Source organism: Natator depressus, chromosome 4 (genome assembly GCF_965152275.1).
Source record: "Natator depressus isolate rNatDep1 chromosome 4, rNatDep2.hap1, whole genome shotgun sequence".
In the NCBI taxonomy this organism is placed as follows: Eukaryota; Metazoa; Chordata; order Testudines; family Cheloniidae; genus Natator; species Natator depressus.
The window spans coordinates 24,238,908-24,264,959 of record NC_134237.1 but is presented as its reverse complement, the minus strand read 5'-3'; the positions used below and the strand labels follow the sequence as shown (position 1 = coordinate 24,264,959).

The 26,052-nt window shown below is 40.5% G+C and overlaps 1 protein-coding gene across 9 annotated transcripts in view; it reads right to left on the bottom strand.

Moving 5' to 3' along the window:
• Positions 1 to 370: 370 nt before the first annotated feature.
• The window catches only part of SMARCAD1 (SNF2 related chromatin remodeling ATPase with DExD box 1), a 77,857-nt gene continuing 52,175 nt past the window's right edge, over positions 371 to 26,052 (bottom strand). For all 9 annotated transcript variants that reach the window (XM_074950605.1, XM_074950601.1, XM_074950604.1 and 6 more), the window contains 15 exons: positions 20,425 to 20,627; positions 18,772 to 18,862; positions 17,137 to 17,236; positions 14,905 to 14,964; positions 14,629 to 14,704; positions 11,932 to 12,067; positions 10,789 to 10,926; positions 10,340 to 10,435; positions 8,209 to 8,326; positions 7,882 to 8,003; positions 6,538 to 6,726; positions 5,201 to 5,319; positions 4,182 to 4,364; positions 1,759 to 1,868; positions 371 to 938 (listed from right to left, as the gene is read on the bottom strand). In XM_074950605.1, coding sequence (XP_074806706.1) covers positions 877 to 938; positions 1,759 to 1,868; positions 4,182 to 4,364; positions 5,201 to 5,319; positions 6,538 to 6,726; positions 7,882 to 8,003; positions 8,209 to 8,326; positions 10,340 to 10,435; positions 10,789 to 10,926; positions 11,932 to 12,067; positions 14,629 to 14,704; positions 14,905 to 14,964; positions 17,137 to 17,236; positions 18,772 to 18,862; positions 20,425 to 20,627 — 1,803 coding nt within the window. In that variant the 3' untranslated portion in view covers positions 371 to 876. The remainder of the gene's footprint in view (positions 939 to 1,758; positions 1,869 to 4,181; positions 4,365 to 5,200; positions 5,320 to 6,537; positions 6,727 to 7,881; positions 8,004 to 8,208; positions 8,327 to 10,339; positions 10,436 to 10,788; positions 10,927 to 11,931; positions 12,068 to 14,628; positions 14,705 to 14,904; positions 14,965 to 17,136; positions 17,237 to 18,771; positions 18,863 to 20,424; positions 20,628 to 26,052) is intronic.

The following is a 26,052-nucleotide window of genomic DNA, read 5'->3' as shown; positions in this document are numbered from 1 at the left end:
TCTCTTCTCCTTACCTTGGTTTTTGATTTCTCTTGTGCCCTGTCCCTAATTAAATCTTTGCCTTACATGCTTCTTTTTACCCACTGAGTTGTCCCACTGAAATGAACAGAACTACCCAGTACTCTCAGTGCATAAAGTCTTAACAGGATCAGGGCCTTAGGCTGAAAGCTCTATAGGGCAGGAACCCAATATTTACATCCATGTTTCTCAGCACAGTTCTGAGTGCAGTACAAATGAAATTCTACCAATATTTGATTAAGCAAAGAGTAGTTAAAGTAGAATATCTGAAATAGTTTGAAAGCTGCTTCTTTTTATTTTGTTCCTACCGATAAAGTGGAACATTGTTTCAAATAAAAAAAGACGACCCTGGTCATCTAGACAATTTTATTTGAACAAGTCGATACAAAAACAGTACGGTACTTCAAATGAACAAAAACAAGCATAAACAGACATGAGCATTGTCAAATAAGGCACATGTAAAAAAAATCTACACACATTATCCAGTGAAACAGACAGTTCTTATATATATTTGGGAGGTAGAAATAATTACAAAAATACTGACAAATCTTAAGCATTAGCAGATCTGGTAAAGTGATCACTAACTAGGTCCCCATTTTTAAAACTGCTTTGTAAAATATGGATTATTCAACATTTTATGCACTACATATGTGTGTGGCATTTACACATTTTGTTTTCAAGCATCTGGAGAATTCTATCAGTGTTAAAAATCTTCAATACCATGAGAAATACAGTAAAGGAATTACAAAAAGTTATAAATGTTCATAAAACTTATGGTCACCAGTAACGTCAAAGTCCATGGGTGTACCACATTGCCTTTTTCTCGCCAGTGAAATCCACAGCTATTTTATTTACATTTTACAGACCTAATGAAGCTTTTAATAATGTGGCTATATCTGCTGGAATGGTCCCTTCTTCTCCTGCAGAATAAAAGCAAAGCATTAGTGCTGCATTAATGAAAACATTTCACACGAATAAATCCTGTTCATCCAAGCAGTAAGGCTCTGTCTAGTTTTATACTTCAACAAGAAGTCCCCTTTGACTTGACTGTAGCTCTTTCAATGTGTACAACACCACTGGGTTTTCACTACTAAGATTAATCAACTGTAATCATCCATCATGCCCAGAGTATTCAGAGGCAAGCTGGACTTACATTCCACAGCACAGCCCCTGCATTTGTGGTATTCCAGTAGTGAGTTCTGGGGCAGCTTCAAGTGATATAAAAATTAAGGTTTTTATTGAATTAACTAGGAAAGCGAATATAATCAGTACAGTACATCTGGTGGCATTTTTAATATTAATTTCTATTTTACATAAGTGCATTGCAGAAGTTAAGAGAAAGCTAGGTGACAATGCAACAGGGGACACGGGAAGCAGTTTGGATTTTCAACACCAAGGACTCAGTTTTCAGAGTAAAATTGCACTTTAAGGAGAAGTAGCAAATTTATTTAGTTCTATATAAAGCAGGGGTTCTCAAACTGGGGGTCAGGACCCCTCAGGGGGTCGAGAGCTTAGTACATAGGGGGTCGCGAGCTGTCAGCCTCTACCCCAAACCCCACTTTGCCTCCAGCATTTATAATGATGCTAAATATATAAAAAAGTGTTTTTAATTCATCAGGGGGGGTCGCACTCCACGGCTTGCTGTGTGAAAGGGGTCACCAGTACAAAAGTTTGAGAACCACTGATATCGAGAACAGCTATGAAGCATGACATCAACTAATATGAGTAATAAAGACTTACCTAAATCTACTGCAGTCATATCTTGCTCTAGCTTCAACTTCTGCTGACTGATTTTGAGCATAGATTCCTCAATAGTCCCTTTGCTGATTAGCTTTATGACTTGTACTTCTCTGAAACACAAAAAAGAGGATTAAGTCCTTTATATTATTACTGTGAATTCAGAATTACTTGTTCCTTTCCACAATTTGGAGCTATTTAGCCTGATACCTCCCAGAAAATTGTCATGCCTACCCAAGGCCTGCCAAAATCGAACTCTCTCAAATTAGTGCAATCACTTCCTCACTTCACTTCTTTTCCCACTTACAAGGGACAGGAGGTGCCCAAGATTCCTTGCACTCCTTTCGGTCCATGGCACAAATTCGTAGGTCCTTTTTTCTTCCAACTTCTCTGAGCCCTGGTCTACACTAGGACTTTAGGTCGAAATTAGCAGCGTTAAATCGATGTAAACCTGCACCCGTCCATACGATGAAGCCTTTTATTTCGACTTAAAGGGCTCTTAAAATCGATTTCCTTACTCCACCCCTGACAAGTGGATTAGCGCTTAAATCGGCCTTGCCGGGTCGAATTTGGGGTACTGTGGACACAATTCGACGGTATTGGCCTCCGGGAGCGATCCCAGAGTGCTCCATTGTGACTGCTTGGGACAGCACTCTCAACTCAGATGCACAATTGTTTGCCGTTGCTCTGACGCAGGGAGGGGCGACTGACGACACGGCTTACAGGGTTGGCTTACAGGGAGTTAAAATCAACAAAGGGGGTGGCTTTACATCAAGGAGTATTTCAGGCAGGACTTCACGGAGGGTTCCAACAAGAAATGGTGCACCTAAGTTATTGTTCTTATTGGAACAAGGAGGTTAGTCTGGCCTCTGATTGATACATGGCTAGATTTACCTCGCTGCACCTTCTGCGAGTGACTGCAGTGTGACCTAGAGGAATGAGTCCACTAGACGGGGGGGGGGGGGGGGGGGGGAGGAGGTGTTTTGCAAATGAGTACAACACAAATCTGGTCTATTTCTTGTTTTGATACACTCCATCTATCTTTTACATCTTTGGCTGGCAGCAGACGGTGCAGAAGGACTGCAAGCCATCCACATCTCATGGCTGCTCGGCAGAAGATGGTACAATGGAACTGCTAGCCATCCTCATCTCTTGCCTGCCCGGCAGAAGATGATGCAATAGGACTGCTAGCAATCCATATCACCTGCCTGCTCACCATAAGATGGTTCAATAGGACTGACTGCATGACTAAAGAGAATGACCTAATCAAGTCACTCCAAATTTAGTCCCTGCACCCGTGTCTGCCCAGGCGCTCCTGATCGACCTCACAGAGGTGACCAGGAGCACCTCGGACACGATGATGACGGCTACCAGTCCTACTGTTCTGTTTGCTGGCACAAGGCAATGGGTTGATGCTGCTGTGTAGCAATGCAGTACCACGTCTGCCAGCACCCAGGAGACATACGGTGACGGTTACCTGAGCGGGCTCCATGTTTGCCGTGGTATGGCGTCTGCACAGGTAACTCAAGAAAAAAGGCGTGAAACAATTGTCTGCTGCTGTTTTCACGGAGGGAGGGAGGGAACGGGGGCCTGACGATATGTACCCAGAACCACCCGCGACAATGTTTTAGCCCCATCAGGCATTGGGATCTCAACCCAGAATTCCAATGGGCAGCGGAGACTGCGGGAGCTGTGGGATAGCTACCCACAGTGCAACACTCCGGAAGTTGACACTTGCCTCGGTACTGTGGAAGCGCTCTGCCGAGTTAATGCACTTGGAGCATTTTCTGTGGGGGGGGGGGGGGGGGGGGACATACACTTGAATACATAAAACCGTCTTCTATAAATTCGACCTAATTTCATAGTATAGACATACGCTGACAGTCCTTCCACCATATCCTCAGTCTTTCATGACCTTTCTTGCTGCCATCTTTCTCCCATATTTTCTTTGCTGATTGCTCTTCTCCCATTCTTATCACACATACAACCCACCTCAAACATGCATTCTCCAGCTTATCCAAGTCCCAGTTCATCTTCCTTCTGATTTCCTCCATGTGCACTCTGTCTACCCTCCACTTGCCTGCCACTCTCCTCAGCACGTTGTTTTCTAATACACCGGACCCTCGCTAGAACGCGGGATTTGGGATCCATGCACGGTACCGCGTTAACTGTGTTATAGCGCGGACCGCGTTAAAATGACTTCCAATTAAAGTAATTAAATTTGGGATTCACGGCTGCGACCTCGTCATATGCGATTTAGCACTGTGTAGACGCGTGTTCTAGTGAGGGTCCGGTGTACCTTTATTCTCTTTTCTTCCATCTCCCTAATATCCACCATCTCCCAACTATAGAGCAGGCAGAGACAAACACACGCCGCATACACTTGTTCCTTCAGTTTGCTTGTGTAATATTAATTAAAAACTTACCTGGTCTGACCTACTCTATGGCATCGATCTTCTGCTTGCTTGTCATTGTAAGGGTTGCAGTCAATGTCATGAAGAATGACAATATTGGCTGAAGTCAAATTTATTCCTAGGCCACCAGCTTTGGTCGAAAGCAGGAATACAAAAATACCCATGTCTGTATTGAATTCATCTATCAGATGTATCCTACAAAATTAAAGCATACACAAATCATGCCTTGTGAAAAACAATTTTGTTAATTACAATAGCTGTTTTCCAGACAGAATAATGGGAGGGGGGGGGGGGGAAATCAACATGTAAGCAAAGCAGTTAGGATGGAGAGAGATATCTTTTCAGTTCCACGTTTTTAATATAAATACACCCCGCCCCCGCCAATTTACATGTGAAAATACATTACTCCCAAGAGCCTCACATCCTAATCACTATCAGATGGCTAAAGAGGGTCTTAAGGAGGAGAAGATTGAGTGAAGAGAGGTTAGTGGCCTTCCAAACCAGCTCAGAAGGACACTCTACAAATAGGAGGTGACAGAAGAAAAAATAGAGAAGATTGTGGAAGAAGCCAAGGAGGGCATTGACTGGCATCCGTGGGAGAGTGGAGAGGACAATGCTTAAAGAAACAAAGGGAAGATACGAAAGAGGAGAATATCAGGGGACCAGCCGGTGAAGACAAGAAACTCAAATTTGGTTTAGTGGAGAAAGGAGAGCCAAGTGGAGGGACAGGGACGTCTACACTCAAAAGTTAAGTCAATCCAGCTATGTCACTCAGGGGTGTGAAAAATCAACATCCCTGAGCAACCTCGTTAAACAAACCCCCCCATGTAGATAGTGCTAGGCTGAAGGAACAATTTTTCCGTCAATCTAGCTACCACCTCTTAAGGAGAAAGTGGATTAACTACATGATGGGAGAACCCCTCCGATTGCCGTAGTCAGTATCTACACTTGAAATTCTCAACTTTGTGGGAAAAGCAACGGCACATCTGCATTAACTTACTCCCACCTCATGCAAAGGAAGTTTCACTTACCTTTCAGAAATCTGTGTCTTCCCATCCAGCCTAATATATCGGTGCTGTTGCTGTTTTAAGAGAACTTCTAAAATGTCCAGCATCATAGTAAACTGGCTAAACAATACAACTCTATCACCCTGGGATAGGAGAAAAAGAAGTCAGTTAGGGAAGACATTAATTACATAAATGTTTTATTAGAAACTCACTTATTTGCACTTTACATTTGGGCCTAAATTTTCCAACTTCGATGCCTAGATCAGCCACCAAAATCCATATTTAGGCACTTTTATTTAGGTGGGGTGTTCAGCATCCCAGAATAACAGTTCACTTTTATTTAGGTGCCAAAACATATATTTAGATTACGAACTTTAGGCATCCAAATTTGAACATTTACATAATTTGGGCACTAGCAGTTAAATACAGTCAAATCTCTTATTGATGCAACTGCAAACACACAAAACCCCTCACAAGTAATACTTTTACTAAAATAGATTTATTTTTCCATGGTTTTCCTTGCAACAGGCAAGAGACTTAGCTTTGCTGGTCACTACTGTCTGAGGCACCCGTACAAATGCCTAAAGTAATGAGCATCATAATCTTGTCTTTGTAATCCATCATCATCTTCGCCCCCTCCTTCCTAACTCTGCTTGAGCCAACATGCTAAATACAGCCGAGTGATCACAATGGCAGAGGTGGCGGCTTGAGCTAGCCACCTGAGTACAATGCCACCCAACAAACCTGGGTACATGCTTGGGCAGGTAGTCCAACCTGTCACTCATGCCACCATGGCCACGCTGCTATATTTAGTGTGCTAGCTCGAGTGGAGCTAGCACAAGTATGTCTACCCATGCCAGGAATTACACCACCCAGCTGCTGTGGAGACATACCTTAAGAGACTATGGTAGAGTTCCAGGATGAATATTCTAATTATTGGAGGAAACAGGGAAAAACATTTCATTTTCCCTAAACTTTAAATATTATTTTTGCACAGTTTTACACACACTAGGATATCTAATCCCATTTATTAGTACAAAAGGTAAAAAACAGCTTTTTCAGAAAAGCAAGAGGATTCATTACTGTTAGCACTGAACACTGAGCAACCCTAAACACACTTGTTTGAACACTTTTGCAGGACTGCAATTTCCCCTATTAAATCAACTGCATGTGAGACACGGAACAGCACTACAGTTCTATCAAATAGGTGCCACAAAGTCATAAGATATCCTGTAATATTCTATAGAAAAATCCAGTTAGCATGTAAAAGCTGCTTGTTAATAGGGATTCAGTAAATCAGTGGTAAACAAAGTTGTGAACAGCAGAAGACATTTAAACTAGAATACTCTTTTAGTGCTAACCTTTTCTTTAAGGTCAGAGAGGATGCGCTCTAGTGTTCTAAATTTTCCGGAATCCAAAATTGTATCCATCTCTAACTTAAAGTCACTGACACTAGCATACTGTTTACAAAGCAAATGCAGCTCAAAATCTGTCATCACAGACATATCTTCGAAGATGAGGTCAGGATTGGCATCACAATGCGTGGGTTCCTAAAAGTAAAAAAGGTAACAAAGTGAATATAATGCATTCCACTGTAGGCATATTTATACTTCCCTTAAGAGCCAGTAAGACTATGCAACTACAGTTGCATCCAATGTTTTTGCAGAGAACAAAAGCACCAGAAACTAGGCCTGTGCACACACACTAAGTTGGTTCATCGTGGTCTAATGCAAAATTAACTCTGCAAGTTCTGTTTATGGGAGAGGGTGGAGGATTGATGTCTGTCATCTGGGATAAGACTCTACAGAAACTTGAATTATGAAGAACTACTGGGGAGACTTTTTACTTCACTAGCCACCAACCACACACCCTCAAACCCTGGGACCATTTATCCCTATGTCAGACCTTTTCCCTTGAAGAAATACTCCTTCCTGGGGAGTCCAATCCCTGGATGAGTGGCAGAAAACATGGGAAGCCCTGCCCAGGTTGTAGTGCGGGTAGAGGGATGTCATGCCTGGGCACGAAGAGGAAAGGAAAAGAGCCATAGCTAAAAAATGGGAAGGGGAGACTGGGGGGTGGTGGAGAAGAGAGAAACCACACCACCACCCATCTGGAGTCCCCCCAGGCATTAGGCTCCAGGTGCAGCGGACATGGGTACCTTAAAAACTGGTTACATTTATACTTTTATTCAGGAGCCGATTATATTTTCAGATGGGTTTTTAACTTTTTTGTTTTAGAAAGAGATCTAATCCAAACACAGTGCGAGTTAATCAAAGCCAAATTAGGAAAAGGACAGTTCATGTACATATGCTTTCCCCACTTTGGTTCTCCACAGCCCGCATTTGGTGACCTTCAGGAAATGCTGGCAGACCCAACTGTTCTCCCAAGCTTTTCATGTATGAAGGAGAAGGAAGGGTCAATTGAGAAAATGAGGTGGCTGACGAAAAGAGTTCTAATGTGGGGCCAGAAATGTCTTCTCCTAAGCAAGTCTTCTTCGAGCTGATCTGGAAGTTTATTTTCAAATTTTAAAATGCCTGCAGTGCAATCTGGGCATTGGATAGATGCAACTGGGAAAATCTAAAGAAATCAAGTTTCACAAATATGTACTTCTAATCAAGTGATTGGCACCCAAACATCTTCATTCGAGATCCTGAAAAGAAGAATGCAGAGAAGTTACAGTATGTTTGTGAATCCTATGAGCTTACCTTGAGCATAAGCGTTGACATCATCTTCAGTTTGTCAGCTGTGTAATACTGGCGGTGTAAGAGAGGATGGTTTGCCATTTTTCTAAGCTGCATCATGACATTGCCCATTTCTGAGTTTTTCTCTATGACCAAAAAAAATATTGCAATCATTTCCACACATTTGATTTAATGAAATAAAAAAATTCAACATTTAATCTATGCAACTATGACTTGAGGTTTCTAAAATCTAATATGTTTATTTTTAATAAGCATTTGATGTTTCCACAAATCAAAAACTTAGTACAATTTAAGAGACAGTTTGGGAAAAACAACCAGACCCTCACATACCCTGGCTGTCAAAAGATTTCTTTAGTTTGTTGAAGAGATCATAGTACAGCTGTTCCTGTTTCTCTGACATATCACACAACTCAATAAGATCTTTTTTGGGGGGTAGTTGTTTAAGGACCTGATGAGACAAGATAAACATTTCAAGTGAATAACCATTACTATGAATGGTTTGAAATTGTGCATTGCCCACAAGGTGAACTGCAACAATGTGTATTTAAGAGCAACTCTTTAGGGGCCTGATCCCAGACCATTAAAAATCATTCAGTCTTTTCACTGACCACAGTGGACTTCGGATCATGTCCTAAGAATAGAAGTCGATAGACTGCAAAGTTAAAGAACTATTTTTAAAAATATTTGGAAAGTATTTTCCTACTTATCAGACAAATCTCTGCTTAGGGTTCCTTGATTAACTAAAACAACAAGGAGTCTGGTGGCACCTTAAAGACTAACAGATTTATTTGGGCATAAGCTCTCATGGGTAAAACACCACTTCTTCGGATGCATGGAGTGAAAATTACAGATGCAAGCATTATATAATGACACATGAAGGGATGGGAGTTACCTCACAAGTGGAGAACCAGTGCTGACAGGGCCCGTTCGATCAAGCTGGATATAGTCCACTCCCAGTAACAGATGAAGTGGTGTCAATTCCAGGAGAGGCAAAGCTGCTTTTGTAATGAGCCAGCCACTCCCAGTCCCTATTCAAGCCCAAATTAATGGTGTTAAATTTGCAAATGAATTTTAGTTCTGCTGTTTCTCTTTGAAGTCTGTTTCTGAAGTGTTTTTGTTCAAGTACAGCTACTTTCAAATCTGTTACAGGATGTCCAGGAAGATTCAAGTGTTCTCCTACTGGCTTTTGTATGTTACCATTCCTGATGTCCATTTATTCTTTTACATAGGGACTGTCCGGTTTGGCCAATGTATATGGCAGAGGGGCATTGCTGGTAAATGATGGCCTACATAACATTAGTAGACGCACAGGTGAATGAGCCTCTGATGATGTGGCTGGGTCCTCTGACGGTGTCACTAGAAGTCTTTAAGGTGCCACCAGACTCCTTGTTGTTTTTGTGGATACAGACTAACTCGGCTACCCCCTGATAATTGATTAACTATTAACAGATGACACTAAGCAGTGAAGGGAGCACATTAACAAACAGGGAAAGAAGAAACCTCAGCAAGATAAGGATCAAATTTCTACCCTTCAGAATGCTAATGCTTTTAAAATTTGTTCAATTCTTACATGCAGGCAATTCTAGATGGAAGGGGCCAGTGACAAGCTACATCTACCAGGGACAGAACCAAGCACTCTAATAGTCCTTGGGTTCTTAAACAGAACAAAAAAGGCCTTGAGGACCTCAAGATACTTTAAATCCACAGTTGCAGCTATACCGTATACATGCAGTTAATCTTTTGATTAAAACGATGTTACTGTGAAGCAAAATAGGACTTTGTGATAAGTGAGGCCACTCATTTGGTGGCTACAGCTTAACAGTACAGCAAATCTCAGAGATGCCATCAGGACAATCACTTACAATGCTGTAAACAGAAAGAGGCAGGAAACAATAAGCACCAGAAGCAGTATGGGCAAAAAGTAAAGTTCTAACAGGAATAGAAGAGTAACTCATGGAAGAAGAAAAGTAGCTCAAGCCTCATTTTTTTGGGGTGGGGTGACTGGGAAGGAGTTGTAGATTTCTGGTGATGAAGAAAAGTGGACTGATTGGGTCTAAGGTATGGGACAGAGGCTCAAGAAAATGGCACCCAACCCTTACAGGTTCTTGCATATACTATGAGAATTTTCAATGCCTTCACTGCTATTACGTTTCCTAAAACTGAGTTCTCAATGTTTTACATTACAAAAATAAAAATGTTTCATATCCATTGAGGGAGACGAGTTGGGTGAGGTAATATTTTTATTGGACCATCTTCTGTTCATGGAGTGGGGATAAGCTTTCAAGATTCACAGAGTGACCTGACGAAAAGCTCTGTGAAGCTCGAAAGCTTGTCCTCTCCACCAACAGAAGCTGGTCCAATAAAAGATATACCTCACCCACCTGTCTTCCATATCCTGGGACCAACACGGCTACAACATCACTTCATATTCATTAGCAGAGCTGCAAGTAAACAGATTTACCTCATCCTTTACTCTTCTCAAGATAAACGGCTTTATGATCTGCTTCGCATGAGCGATCCTCTCCTTTTCATATATACTGTGTTCTTCAGCAGCTTTCTAAGAAAAATATGAGAAAAAATTTAAAGTTTTATATCGTGAAAATTCTCAACTCTATTAATATCATTATTATTACTTAGTTTGTCTCTCAGGTTGGAGCATGCAATCACCCATGAGCCAGAGAGGGGAAAAAGTGCCCTCCTTTGGTCTCATGTAACCAAAATTTACAAGAGTTTTGGGACACCGAGATACAATACAATCTCACCCATTTGGTTTAGTCTGTATGGATGTGATGTTTTCAAGGGTGTACCAAGGTCCCGTAACAGGTTAATAACTAAACCAAACCTTATAAAAAAGGAGTATTACAGCAATGGAAGTATGCTTTTGAAATAACAAGTATTTTTACTGCTTACTGTTTTTGAAGAGAACATCCTCCGGATTTCACTGGTGCTACCACTGAACATGTGTGGCATGACAAAATTCAACAGAGACATTAATTCCAACAGGTTATTTTGAACTGGAGTTCCTGTTAGCAGCAGACGATTCTTTGCCTATTTGACCAATATGAAAAAAGTCACAAAAATAACACGACATGACTACCACAGCAATTATCATTTTCCTTCTAAAGAATAGCTTAGGCAACTTTTTGTGCTGAAAAAGTCACAGAAGACAGGAATTTAGCATTCAGTTCTATCCCTTTTTCCAACCATATATTTCATGTCCACAATATGCATCAAATAGACTAGTTTCCAGTGATGTTAGCTTCTTAACAAAATAAGCAGAGCATGCCACGTGGAAATTTTCACCATGGCCCAACCGAGTAACATGCCTCAAGTTTTCTGAATGGATGATCTGTCTTACAGCCACATTTTGCCTCTTCTACAAGAAACGCTGGGTAGCCTGGAACTTTTTGAAAGGAGTAAGTTGGAAATTTACCTCATGAGATTTGCTGTATACCTTTCTTCTGTTCAAGTCAATTGTAGTTGAAAAGTGACACCTGAAATCCTCATGTTTCTTCCTCCCCCAACTTTAGACCATGGCATGTTTTCAAAGAGTTTAACAAACAGCTCATCAGCATAATTATTGTCTCTTTTCAGAATTGCACATACATACCTCTTACAAAGTCTTAATTTGTATGATTTATATTAACCAGAGTAGTAAACCCTTCATACACACCCAACTATCCTATCATTTTGGCACAATCTCTTTTCTATAGTTTGAGAACTACTTACAGGTGGTCACTGCATCTTAGACAATTTATATTTCAGTAATACTTTGAAATCAAGCAAAATTCTAAAATTTAACTACTACCTTAGAAAGATCCTGTGAGAATAAGATGCTTTATATTTAGTTGGGAAATATATCTCCATTTACAGTTACCAAAGTAGGAACCAGTTCTATATCCAGACTGGCATTTAGTTGCATGCAATCATGTTCCTAAATTTGAAACATACAATGCCTTATATTAAAAATTTTATTTCTTGTTTCAGCCCAAAATATCATCACGCCCCCACGAGTAAACGGAGGGTAGGACTACTTGAAAAAAAATCTCTTACGTTAATTGTCATTAGGTGCTGGTAGCGTACAGAACCCATGTTCTTCAACATGTGACCCTCGTCAAAGATTGCATAATTAAGCTTCAGCCGGCGAAACAGACTACGGTCATCTGCACTGCTAATTGCGGAGTTATACCTATCAGAGGAATATATAATAAGTGACTGTTTAATACCTCTATTAACATAGGGTATACTGCAATTTAAACTCAGTTAAATTATAAGCCCTAAAAGTATGACATAACAGACATTTAAACAAAATGATAATGTCACAATAAGCAGTATCTTTGAAAGAGACCAACCACAACAGTTTGGAGCTGACAACTACAGAATACCAAAAAAGAAGCTAATATTCTCCATAATCAATTCTCAATATAGAACTCAATATCTACTACGGGGTGGGCAAACTACCGCCCGCGGGCCATGTCCGGCCCATCGGACCTTTTAATTTTGGTCCTCGAGCTCCTGCCAGGGAGCGGGGTCAGGGACTTGCCCCGCTTCACGCTCCAGCCAGCGAGCAGAGTCAGGGGCTTTCCGTGAGGCTCCTGGAAGTAGCGGCATGTTCCCCCTCCGGCTCCTATGTGTATGGGCAGCCAGGGCCAGGGCCAGATGCTGCCCCCACACCAAGTGCCACCCCCCACAGTTCCCACTGGCCGGGAACTGTGGCTAATGGGAGCTGCAGGGGCGGCGGCTGTGGACAAGGTGGAATGCAGAGCCGCCCAGCGTCGCGCCTCTGCGTAGGAGCCGGGGGTGGGGGGGAAGGGCGCAGTGGCATGCCGCTGCTTCTGAGAGCTGCAGGGGTGGTGTCTGCGGATGGGGCAGCACGCAGAACTGCCTGGCCATGCCAGAGCTGGAGGGGGAACATGCTGCTGCTGCCTCCGGTAAGTGCCGCCTGAAGCCTGCACCCCTGAGTCCCCTTCCCCACACCTCAACCCCCTGCCCCAGCGCTAGCCCTGATGCCCATCCTGCCCTCTGAACCCCTTGGTCCCAACCCCCAATTAGTGAGCATTCATGGCCTGCCGTACAATTTCTATATCCAGATGTGGCCCTCAGGTCAAAAAGTTTGCCCACCCCTGGTCTACTACATTCTGAGCAAAATCCTTATGGCCATCAGAATTCTGTGAGGGTGCAATACACAAATTTCTTGACTCAAAAAATTCACGTTACTTTGTTAAATGTTTTCTCTCATTTTTAAAAACAGGACTATTACATTTCTGAGGTTTTAAACTCAGTCTTCACTGAGAATGTTTCAAGGCGTAAAAAGTTGTTTGAGAGAACCAAGTTATGCATATTTACAAATTACTGAGTATGTGCAGAGGTTTAAGTTTTAAACATGCACTTAAAGAGGTGCAGTGTGCCTGTGAACTTAGGCACAGATTCTAGGAGTTAAACTAATTCCAAACAGGTTGAATGACTCCTTCCCATCTCCAACAGCACAAGGGACAACTGGTCCTGCATTTGCACATTTCTCCATCTAGTTAGGGGATGGTCCCATGGTCCTGTCTGACACCAAAACCTCTGTCCTGCATCAATCAACCAGCTCCAATTTAGGTCTGGTGAGCAGGCCTCACCTTTAACTCTTCGTTCCTAAGGTGAGTGACTGATAGGTGTCTTTCTGAGGAAGAGGAAGTGGGAGCAGGAAGAAGTAATCTGGAAAGCAGTCACATAGGAAGAAGGGAGAATGAAGGATAATGGGAGTGAAAGGCGGTTTAGATTAAGGAAAGGAAAACCTAACCAGCTAAAAATCTGAAAGTATAAAGTCAAGTCAATGGCAGAATCAAACAAAAAATAGAAAAAAAAAGAGCGAGAGAGAGAGAAAAGCAGAAAACCTATGAGACCAAAAAATATTTAATGGAAAATTTAGTGCCAAAATATTGACGGCAAGGCACATTCTTGTTTGATTTTAACCATCTGGGGGCACATACCTGCAGAATGAAGGGACTTGAGAGCCACAAATGAGGACAGACACATAAGCCCCAATATTTTTTTTATATAGATGGGATAAATGATGTAAAGCCCAAAGCAAGTTATGTTTGCATTTTGCAAATTTTGAGTATCTGTCCCTGTGTATTTGCAAGGGGCACAGGAAGGACTTTGGGACACAATAATACTGGTGACTTTAGGGTACAGTTGCCTTTTTTCCATTTGTCACAGAACATAACTTGGCACTGGCAAATTACAGATGAACGTGAGCTTCCTTCCCCCCCGACCCTCCATACAGTTTCGCACCCCGATGTGGCCCTCAGGCCAAAAAGTTTGGCCACTCCTGCTACATGATGTTGATATCCAGTATCACAATAGTCCAAGTTTGTGAGCTTCTTCCACCTATCTTGAGCTACCAGTGATGGTGACATTCTTTGTGTAGCTCCTTGTGCTCTTGGTTGTATTCTAAACTCTTCCTTCTGTGTCTTGTTTGAAGGCAGAGAAAGCAGTAGAAGCTTCTACCAGTACCATGCTGTGGGTCAGAGCGGTTTTACATATCTACCACAAAAAAGGTGTTAAGCTTTGACACTGGCCATCTGAACAGTAAGACTGAAAAAAATCAACTGACAGTACTTTCTGCTGACCCAATTCAACTCCTTGTTTGAGAGCTGAAATATGAGTTTATATTCAAGAAGTTGATGATGCTCAATACCACTAGAGGTCAGTAGAGCAAAGTTTTTATTTCATTTACTGGTTTCTTTTAATTACAGTACTTACGTGGTCACAATCACATTGAAATTTACAACTTTATTATTAATGTCAATTCTGAGTTGCTTACGATCCTCTTGGGATCCTACAGGAAGAAAAAAATAGATACATTAGTACAATATTTTCTGTGCATTAACTATCTGTATTTAAACTATTATCCTGAAAATTCTGCTCAATGTCTATTTCATGTTCTATTATGTGGCACAGGCAGCCTACCACATTATCAGCTTAGCCTTAAAACTAATGTTTTTGCTTCTGTATTTTCAAGACCAATAGATTTCTTACCATAATAAAAAAGGACATCAAGAGCAGGACACCACAGATTAACCTCTCTTATCCAGTTATCTGTAAAAGATTATTAGAAAGCAATATATGAATCTTATATAAACTAATACACTTCACAACACATTTTAGCCTTCTTCAGTGCTAGACTAAAAATCAGTTAAAAATCAAATGAAATTATGCTGAAGCAAAAATGTGATACTGTTTTATGGATTTCTGTGTTATAAAATCTTACAATGTTAAAAATGGCTGACAAAGATGCTAAATATTTCCCACGTTCACTGGAAGCTAATATATAGGAGCTTGAGGATTAAGAAAAGATCAGGTTTTTTACAAAATTAAAAGAAACATCTTTAAAGAGGATTTTCATTACTCCTGTACAGCTCACTTTTTAGACAAATTTACGAGGACTCTATTTTTTTCTGCTCATTAACATCATGTTTGAGATAAAACAGTATTAGTTAAAACTCAACTTCCCGGGGCAGAATACTCAGACTCTGGGCTGAATGGACATTTATTTCTCTAAAAAATTTATTTCTAGAGACCTTTATTTACAAGAGCCTCATAACAAAACTTGATGCGGAAACTGGAAAAGTGATCGAAATTCTTTCACATCTACATTCAAGTCCAGGCAGATAATGATCAAAAGTTGTTGCCGACAATCTTACCGAGTCAAACTGACATTGGTGGTTTTATGTGACACATAGGTTGGTCTCGAGGGACAGATGCCCATATCATCACAACTGGCATCTCTGCAGAGAGGTCTAAGGACCGAATGGGGATGGACTACCCTATGGCCTCCTAAAAGGGACCTTTAGGACAGAATTGAGGCATCTTGACAACACAGCTATAGATACCTTGCCCTTGCCCTCCCTATACTGTACCTGTTTTTTGGCTAAGGACTACAATCTCTAGAGCGATCAATTCAGCACCTTTCACAAGTCTTTACAAATCACTTAAAAAAATCCAGGAAAGAAGATCTTTCACTGTACATCTTTCAGGCGTAAAGAAAAGATATCCTTTTAATTATTGGAATAAATTGACTCAATTGTAAAAATGCACATTTAAATGAAGTTATTTTAGACAAGCAAGAAGGTCTAAATTAAAACAGAGACAAGCTGGGTGAGGTAATATCTTTTACTGGCCAATTTCTGTTGGTGAAAAAGACAAGCTATTTAGCTGCACAATACCGTAAATTAAAATAGGCACTTTAAAACCTGGAAGTTATAAACTATTCTATTTAAACATCAGCTAGGAAGTTATCCAATGATAAATCCTGCCTATGGGTCAAAGCAAACAAGTTAAATTCCACAAAATTGTTTTACAGTTAGGGAAATTTTATGTTCTTTAAAAAAAGGAGGAAAATTGCGAGCAAGTTTAATAATCATGAAAAAGAAAGAGATCGATAGCTCTGCACAGAGCCAGTCATTTTTAGGGATCTAGTACACCTTTGCGGGGGATTCTGTGGTGCAAAAGGGGTCCGGTAATATTTAAAAAAAAAAATGAAATCTACCCTTAAGTTAAGTGCCCTTGGTAGAGAAATAAACCACCAATTATATCAGTCTTATTCTGTGTTAAGTGACCAGAATCTACCAAAGTTAGAGTAAAATTAACACACGAGCACTGCATTAGAATTGTAGCTGCATTTTGTAAAACATACATAATTTTTTTTTTTAATCATCACTTTTGTACCTACTTACAACCTGTAATTTCAATGCAAGTGTCTTAAAAAAAATTTAATATCAATATAGGCTATGGCTTCAACTCAGTTTAACAGCTTTAGTTTCAGCCACTGAGGGCATATCTCTACTGCAGTTAGACACCCACGGCAGGCCCACAGCAGCTGACTTGAGCTCGGGCTGTGGGGCTGGTTTGCAGTGTAGGCATTCAGGCTTGGTCTGGAACCCGGACTTTAGGAGCCTGCAAGGTGGGAGGGTCCTAGAACTTGGGCTGCTGGAGCTAGAAAGTCTGCACTGCGATTAAACATCCCTGCAGCTCAAGCCCAGCAAGCCTGACTCAGCTAGCAGGAGCCAGCCATGGGTATCTAATTGCAGTGTAGATATACCCTTAGAAAACTCAACATTAGCATAAAAAAATTACATCACCAACTTTCCTTTGAAGTAAAAATGTATATATAAAAGGTGTGATCTTAAAACTTCAATCTGCATAATCTTTTTATTCGTGAATCAGGATTGTTTTATTTCATTACAAATACTTGCAAAATCCTTAACTTACCTAAAGTTGAAGCTGGCACAACAATCAAATGAGGACCTTTATCACCCTCTTGGTAGAGGTATGCCAGGAATGCAATAGCTTGTATTGTTTTTCCTAAACCCTAGGAAGAAACATTAACAGTTTAAACTAAAATTAATATAGTCATTGTAAAAGTAAGCATAGTTGGGACGAATGAGTTGATATTTCTCAAGTGTTTACACATAGTCAGTGGAAAGGTGTAACAAAAATAAAAAATATTAGTGTTTATCAGCTATATTTTAGACAATATACTTCCTTTGACTCACCTGAATATGAAAATAATCATCCTCAAATCATTTAATGACTCTCTTCCTCTTAACCCTCCCTCATTACGATTAATCTGTCTTTTCATTTATTCTTATAATCCATTTGTAATGTTCTCATTTTAGTTTAAATTTCAATCTATTTCCCCCTCTCCCCGCAACTTTTGACAGGTCTTCCCACAGCCTGTAGTATTGATGTGCAGACCATTATTTGAAATCCAGAGCATTCCTTTGAGCGCCCTTTATAAAAAGGACCATCTTTGTAAAGTGTATTCCAGGTATTTACGACAAGAGAGTGATAGAAACTAGGATTCTGAAGAGAAATTTAGTAGAAAGCTCTTTGCAGTAGGAGTAGGCTTCGAGCAACTTTTACTGTGCTGTCTTTTTGTGTTTTCTATTTAAAATACTGAATACTTATCTACCCCACACACAGAGGTAGTAGTAGGATTAATGTCAAGTGTAGAGTGAAGTACTTGGAAATCAAGGAACATTATTCGAGTCCCAATGAAATATCCACACCAATAGCACCAATCATATCACTTGTAAATGTAACCGAGGGTCAGAATTACAGGCGACAGCCGCTTAAGAACCCAGAAATGCATAACCTTCTCTCACAAACCATTTCAAACCCAACCAGAGACACAGGAAGAAGGGAATTCACAGCTGACAGCCAAACGCTGTGGGGGGAAAGGCAGGGGAAGGAGGGGAGGGTCTCTGCTATTCTACCTTTCTCACAATCTTCTAGCAGTTTTAGAAGTGGTGAAGAGAATTTGAAAAAATTATTATGGGTTAAATTACGATCTGGTGCTAGACACCTGAAATGTCTGATGTTACTGCAGTGAGAAACATCCACTTGCTCAAGCAAGCTTTTTGCTATGTGAGTGGCTTCCACTACCCAAAACCATCATCTGATCCCCAATTATTCAAGGCTATGAAATTCAAGCCCTTCTCTCGTAAAGGGATATTGCAGTTTGAGTAACTCTGCGCAAAACAAAGGAACTTGTGGTTTCCAAATTAAAATTAATTTTACAATACAGTATAAATGAAATTCTCACAATCTCATTTCTACTTTTGACTTACAATAGATATTAATGGTATAGCCCTCAGAATATTTAAAGACTTTTTATTGTGAGATTGTGAGTAATAGTTCACTAGTTACTGCTACAGTAACTCACAATTAATTTAAGAAAAGGAAAAAAATTCAAAGCAACAGTTTTAAAGTGATTTTCCACTGGTAAAGTTACTAATTTGTGGTTATGGAACACATCATTTAAGCATTTTATATGAACTATTTAGATAAAAGTAGGTCAGATGAGCAGTTTAAAACTTGTTAAATATTCAGTTTTCTACTTACCATTTCATCAGCTAAAATACCATTCAATCCATGTTTATGCAGTAGTGCTAGCCAGTTCAAACCTATCTTCTGATATGGCTTGAGCTCCATACTGAAAAAACAGAATAGTTTACAATTTTAGCTCCTTCTGATTGTTTCTATATGAAAGATCATCACGAAAATAATAAATTTTTACAATGGTCATCCTGAAAGTTTTATTGTACGGTTTCCTACCATTTACTCCACCCAAAGCCCACTTGGGAGCCAAGAACTCACTTTCAGGAGTCGTGAACGTCTCTCCCAGCCCATGATTACGAACAAAACAAATGTCACTTAGGTTTAAAAAACTGTTTTTAGTTGTTTGAATCCATTATACGTTTTAATAATTATTTAAAAATAATGAAACTACACTGTTATCCTTTAGCCATGTATATTTTGTCTTTTTTATCATTGATTGACATACAATAATTACTTAAAGATATGGAAAAACCATTTTAGTTCTATTACAGAATCTGTGATGCAGCTGCAGCTATTGGTAAAGCAGAACAACTTATTAGCACTCTCTCATACAGTGACCCTCGTTAGAAAGTTTATTTTTACAATTAAAAACTGAACAGGAGATACAGAAGAAAAGTAGGGTATGCAGTCAAGAATGATCATCCATTTCTCAGCTTTGAACACACCGGGAAAGCGTTAGCTCAACTCTATTTTTATTTAACACCAAAAACAAAACAATTCAACAAAATATCTATTTGTTCTTTTAATCAGAGGCGTAAACAGTAGTCCAAAGTTATTACTATACACTACAGAGGGAATTTTTGGAGACCACATAGTGTGCACAAGACCTTACGCTCAATTCCTGAAAATTGCTCGCTATGGGTGGGCTGCTCTGCAGCACAGAGGTCAAAGGGGGCTCCTTGGTGGGTTTAGGCATCAAGCTGTGCAGAGAAGCTTGTAGGATCGAGGCCTCAGTTTGCAAGATCTCATTCAAAACTGAGCCATACAGCAAACTGCACAGAACTTATTTTTATCTGCCTTGTAAAGTTGAAGGGCTGAGTCAATTCTGACACATTCTGAACATCAGGGCATCTACACATTTCAACCCTGTAACGCACAAACCCTAAGCCATTGCTGAGGCTCTAATAACATTTCAATAAAACTTTTTAGTCATAGTATGCACAGCAGGCTGTCTTATTTACTTCTGTAATTCCATTAACTTATTTTATCTAGTTTATGAAAAAGTTGGGCGTTACCAATTAATGCATGTGTAAGTCTCCCTCACGCATGAATGGCAAAAACTCACATTTTTACCTTCTTTTATGTCTCTCCCACAAAGTTTTTTTTTTTTTTTTGGTAAATTTATGTGAGCCCAGTGCATGTACCTTGTAAAGCATGAAGGAAATCCATTTGGGTCAGATGTCCAAAAATAGGTTCCTAACCTCTCAACTGTATTCACAGGCATCTAAGGTAAGCAGGAACTGAAGCAGCTCCTATTTAAGTCAAGGGGGCTTGCTGGATGTTCAACAATTTTGAAAAAAAATCCGTCCCTTCATTTAGGTGACTAAACATGGTCTCGAACACCTGATTTCAGGCTCACATTTTTGAAAATCTCTGCCTCCACCTGTACATAGTATCAAACAATGTTTTCTGTATGTCAGTAGTATTCAGATGTACCTTTGATTCAGAATGGAAGGTTGCTCTATGTTCCATCCACATCCTCCATCTTCAGTGATCCTGGTAACTTGTTTTGTCAATTTATTTGAAATGTCTTCACATTTGTTCATGAGTTTTAGAACCACCTCTCTCTCTTTGAGCAATATTTTACAGTTCCATATAATATCTTCTGATAATCCGTTTGTCTTACTCATTTTTGTAAACTATTAAAAGAAAAAAAAATACTCCAATTGACATGGATAGCAAAATTAAAAATGACCATCAAGCAGCTTAAACATGGTTTTATAACTCTAATCTTTCATAAACACTGTATTAGTCATTTTTTGTAAGAAAAAGACATATAAAGGTTATTACATCACTGCCAGTGTGAACTTTCGTTACTAATGCTCTCAGCTGACTTAGCTTCCTTTCATCCCTGTTAGAAGCTGAAGGAACAATCCATAAACCTGTTTCAGAGAGGGGCTTTTTTTTTTTTTTAAATCCTTTAACAACACCTATAGGTTTGTGAAATTCAGCTCACATTCCCTGAGTTACTGAATGGCCTCAAGACTATACACAATTGTGTTAGTGGTAAGAATTACAGTACCATGTCAGCAGTTTGCCCACCTCTGGTAAAAAGGACAGGAGCCAAACTACAGCCCACTGGCCACATCCGGACCCTGGGACCCTCCTGCCTGGCCCGGGAGGCTAGCCCCCGGTCCCTCCCCCTGCTGATCCCCCTTAATATGTGCGCTACAGGTGCTATTTTTATTAAGAAAGATGACTTATTTATTGAACATGCATACCTAGAACTGTTTTACATTCAAGAGTTTCAATCAGCCCCAGCATTACAGGGTATAGGTAGCACCTCCCACTGTGGCTTCTGCAGACCCAGGAACAGATTTGCTGGAAGCCAAGAGTTTTAGAAGACCTGGCTCAGGAACATGATTGACTGCTAATGTTGATTTTCAATAAATCTTAGGAGACTGGGAAAGTTCCAGAAGACTGGAAGAAAGCTACTCTTAACCCAATTTTTAAACACGGGTAAACAGAATGATCCAGGTAAAAAAGGCCGGTCAGTCTGACATAAGTCACAGGCAAAATAATGAAGCAGCTGATATGGGACTTGATTAATGAACAATAAAAGGAGGGTGATTAATTAATGCCAATCAACATATTTCTGGAAAATAGATCCTGTCAAACTAAACTTTTTTTTAAAAAAAGGAAATTACAAGTATGGTTGATAAGGGAAATAGCGTTGGCGTAATATACTTGGACTTCTGTAAGATGTTTGACTTGGTACCCCACAATATTTAAATAAAAAACTAGAATGGTATAAAATTAACACGGCAGACATTAAATGGATTAAAAACTGCCCAACTGATAGGTTTCCAAAAGTATTTGTAATCAGGGAATCACAGAACAAGTGTGTTTACCGTGAGGTCCTACAGGAATAAGTTCTCAGTCCTACGCTATTTAAAATTTTTATCAAATGACCTGAACGAAAACAAAATCACCAATAAAGTTTGCAGAAATTGAGAGAGAGTGGTAAATCATGAAGAGGACAGGTCACTGATTCAGAGTGATCTGGATCGCTTGGTAAACTGGGCACAAGCAAACAAAATGTGTTTTAATATGGCTAAATATTACAAGTATTCGTCTAGGAACAAAGAATGTGGGCCATGCTTACAGAATGAGAGAGAGACTATCCTGGGAAGCAATGATTCTGAAAAAGATTTGGGGGTCATGGTGGATAATCAGCTGAACATGAGTTCCTGGGATATACACACTGGGGAATCTTGAGGAGTGGAGAGGTTATTTTACCTCTGTATTTGGCACAGACGTGACCACTGTTAGAATGCTGCATCCACTTCTCATGTCCATAGTTCAAGGACGACGTTGATAAATTGGAAAATGTTCAGAGAAATGCCACGAGAATGATTAAAGGATTAGAAAACATGCCTTAGTGATATATTTGAAGAGCTCCATCTATTTAGCTTAACAAAGAGAAGGTTCATTAGTACCTACACAGGGAACAAATAGTTAATAACGGGCTCTTCAATCTAGCAGAGGAAGGTATAATACGATTTGAAGGCTGGAGGTTGAAGCAAGGCGAGTCAGACTGGAAATAAGATGCAAATTTTTAACACTGGAGCAACTGACCCAGGGTGGCAGTGAACTGGCAATGTTTAAATCAAGCTTGGATGTTTTTTCTAAACAACGTGCGCTAGGAATTGCTTTGGGGAAGTTCTATTGCCTGTGTTATACAGGAGGTGAGAGAAGATGATCACGACTGTCCCTTATGGTTATGAAATCTATCAAATAGAAATATACCAAAATATGAAAATATAATGAAAGCTGGCAGAATTTAAGGTCATTTTTGTTCACCGTTCTACTTGTCCTTCCTTTCAGATTTTAACAGTGGATACTGTAACAAACAAGGACTATTTAATATACTCCCACTTTAAGATGAGCAAGTAAAAATTAGCGTCACTATCAACAGAAAATGCTATAAAACTGTGGATAATATACTGAGGTTTGCACAAGCAGAATTTATAAAAACAATGACATTAATAACATGACAGTTTAGCAGGGAGTTCACAGTTTCCAAATGTAACATTTTTAGTTTTAGATACTAACTGGATTTGAGACAAAAACAAAATTAGACTCATTCTCACTTTTCTCCAACCATTTCCTCACTTGAGTCATGGGCCTGGCCACTACTCTGATAGCTTGTGGGGCAGCATACATTTGAACAGCACCAGTACTTAGATCTCAAGTCCCAGGCTATGACTTCTCCTAAGAGATCTATTCTCCCTCCACTGGGAAGCCAATATTATTTTGTTGTTGTTTTTGTGGGGAGCAAACAGAGGAATTGGGTGGAAGGGCTCCACAGAGTCTAACCACGCTGATGGGAGTAGCAAGAAATTGGATGCCACCATGACACTGGAACTGCTGTAGGCAGCCAACAATTTCTTTTAAAGAGCTACATGGGGGAAGGGTTTTCCCATGAATGTGTCCTGACCAGCTGCCAGGGGCAGCCTCCTTACCCTGCAGTGCTGACACAGCTCTCAACAGGCTCCCTGCTTCCTAACCACTGATTTCCTGCTGCCAGCATTCATCTCTCTCCAGTTCAAAAAGATGCATGTGGCTTACAGGGGAGGAGTGGCCCATTTCTCTGTAGTATCCCCCACCTCCCAAGTTGAAGCCTTAGGGAGCAGCAAAGAGAAGAGTGCCCCTCCACACAGGAAAAAAAAAAAAAAAAAAATCAGTAAGGACTCTGGTTGTCAGCGTTCTGGGTGCTGCTGTGAAAGCTGCTTCCAACATCAGAGCACCATCCCACCAGCCTCTCAACAGAGAAGAGACTCAGGGCTGGAAGTTAATTTTTTTTCTTAAATCCAGAATGTGGTTTTAGGCTACACAGACTCATGCTCTGCAACCATTGTGTGTGAGAATGAGAAATGGACAACTTTCTGTATAGATAAATCCCTAGCCTCAACTCCACAGTCTTGGCTGGAAATCATCCTTTCCATTGACTCTCATGTAAATGGGTGGGCACTCATACACAGAGGTGTGGTAGGAGGTCAGGAGCACATGTTGCTAGGTGTGCTGGTTTTATAGGAGGTTTAGGGGTCAGGTAGCCATGTCAAACTAGCAGCAGCTCTATATGCTGCTCTCGGAAAACTTATTTCAATTGTACCTTTGTTATTAATAAACAGGACTGTAATGGTAGTGCACAAAGGTCCCAGTCAGGACTGTGACCCCACTGGACTGGGCACTGTACAATCAGTGCTGTGGAGGGCTTACTATCTGCAAGATAATGGTAGCACATTCTCAGGAAAGTCACAAGTGGAGTGAAGCAAAGCTAGGTGCTGGGGCACAGTACTGCAAATAAAATGAATCCATAAACTGAAGTAAAACCGGTACAAAAATAGTTATTTTACTATATAAAGCTCTTGTTGGACCTCATTTGCAATAACACGTGCTGTTGTGCATATTACGTTTCTAAAAGGACATTGTGTTTTGGAAAAGGTTTAGAGGTTGCTAAAGAACAAAATTATTTGTGCAAAGATGCAGGAAATGTCTTGAAGAGTTTTAAGAGAAACACATTAAATGTTTCCATCACCTTTTATAAAGCCACCCAATTTAATTGTATACTCTGGTCTATATAAATTCATGTTCCTATTACTCTTTCCTCACACTCCCTTCTCTGTTCCTGAGTTTAGATATCCACAAGCTCTTTGGGTCAGAGACCATAACTTACTGGGTGTTTGTACAGTTGTGACCCAAGGATCTCTTGATGCCACCTGGCAGACAGCACAGGGGTGCATAAGAATTACAGGGACCCTCCAAGTCTGGCATTTACATTCGAAGTCACCAAAAAGGGTCTTGTAACATTTTCACTGAAATCATGTGTCACACACTGGTGGTCATCATCTCTGCGAAATTTATGGGAGGGTAATATGTAAGGAGATGTGTGCACACACAGACACACACAGTGGAAATTATGTTCTTAAGGCCTTGTAGTTAAACACAGGTCACCCAGAGGTAGCATGCCTTGAGACCTACTCCTCCAGACAGGAGGTGGGAGACACTTATCTCTGCAGCTGACCACTGTGACCACAGAAGTTTATTAGCATTCTACGTCAAATGCCAATGAAGATCTTGCAGGGACTTTGGAAGAAAAATTAAAAGGAAGAGGTTAAAAAAAATGGGGGAGGGAGTAATATCCCTGTTTCATAGCTGAAGAACTAATGACTGGTTGGACACATCTAAGGGTGCAGAAAGATGCCATGGTATCCCGCATCTGGGGAGACAAGTTGCCAATGGGCTTGATCTCATGAAGAGAGGGTCTCAGGCATCCTGGTTGGAAAATGCTGTGAGAAGGATGTTGGGGGAAGCAGTGCATCATTGGACAAGAGTGCATCTTGTTAGCTAAGCTTAAGTGCTAGAATGTGTTATGATTTGATTTTATATATAACCTTTGTTTCCATTAATCCTGTTTGCTATAGTTTAAATATCTACTCTTTATAATGAAAACAAAAATATGTTTACGGAACAAACAAATCTAAATGCTCTGTGTTAAGCAGAGCTAGAACCTAAGGTGTAACCAGTAAGCTGTGGCGGAACCGCTCCTTTGGGAACAGCAGGTCTGGTAATTCTGTGAGTGTCCATTGGATACGGTCTCCACACTCCAGGGGGATGGTCAGAGAAGCTGGGGCTGAAATGCGTCAGGTTGCAGAGGGACAGTGGTGCACACCTGGGCTGAGAGGAAAGTGCTTGTGTTGCCTGTGACTCGGCGTGTCAGCAGTCACAGCAGTCACCTGGCAGGGATGGACAAAGCTCCCTATTGCTAAGGGGAGGAAGTTGCGGGATACCTCACAACCCTGGGTATCCCCAGGGAGCATCACAACAGGACCTAGCACAAGAGGGCGGCTTTAGTAGCGCCCCAATATAGTGTCCTAACTATGATATGTTCGTAAAGTACTGAAGTAGATAAATTGAGATAGTTCCCTCCACAGGCTATGTCAAGTTTCTGCAGTTGCCAAATAACTGACCTTCCCAAAGCATCTGCAAAACATTGGTTCCTTTATCTGAACTTGGACTTCCCTTCACATTTCAGCTTTAGAAACCCTCAGTCATGCATGT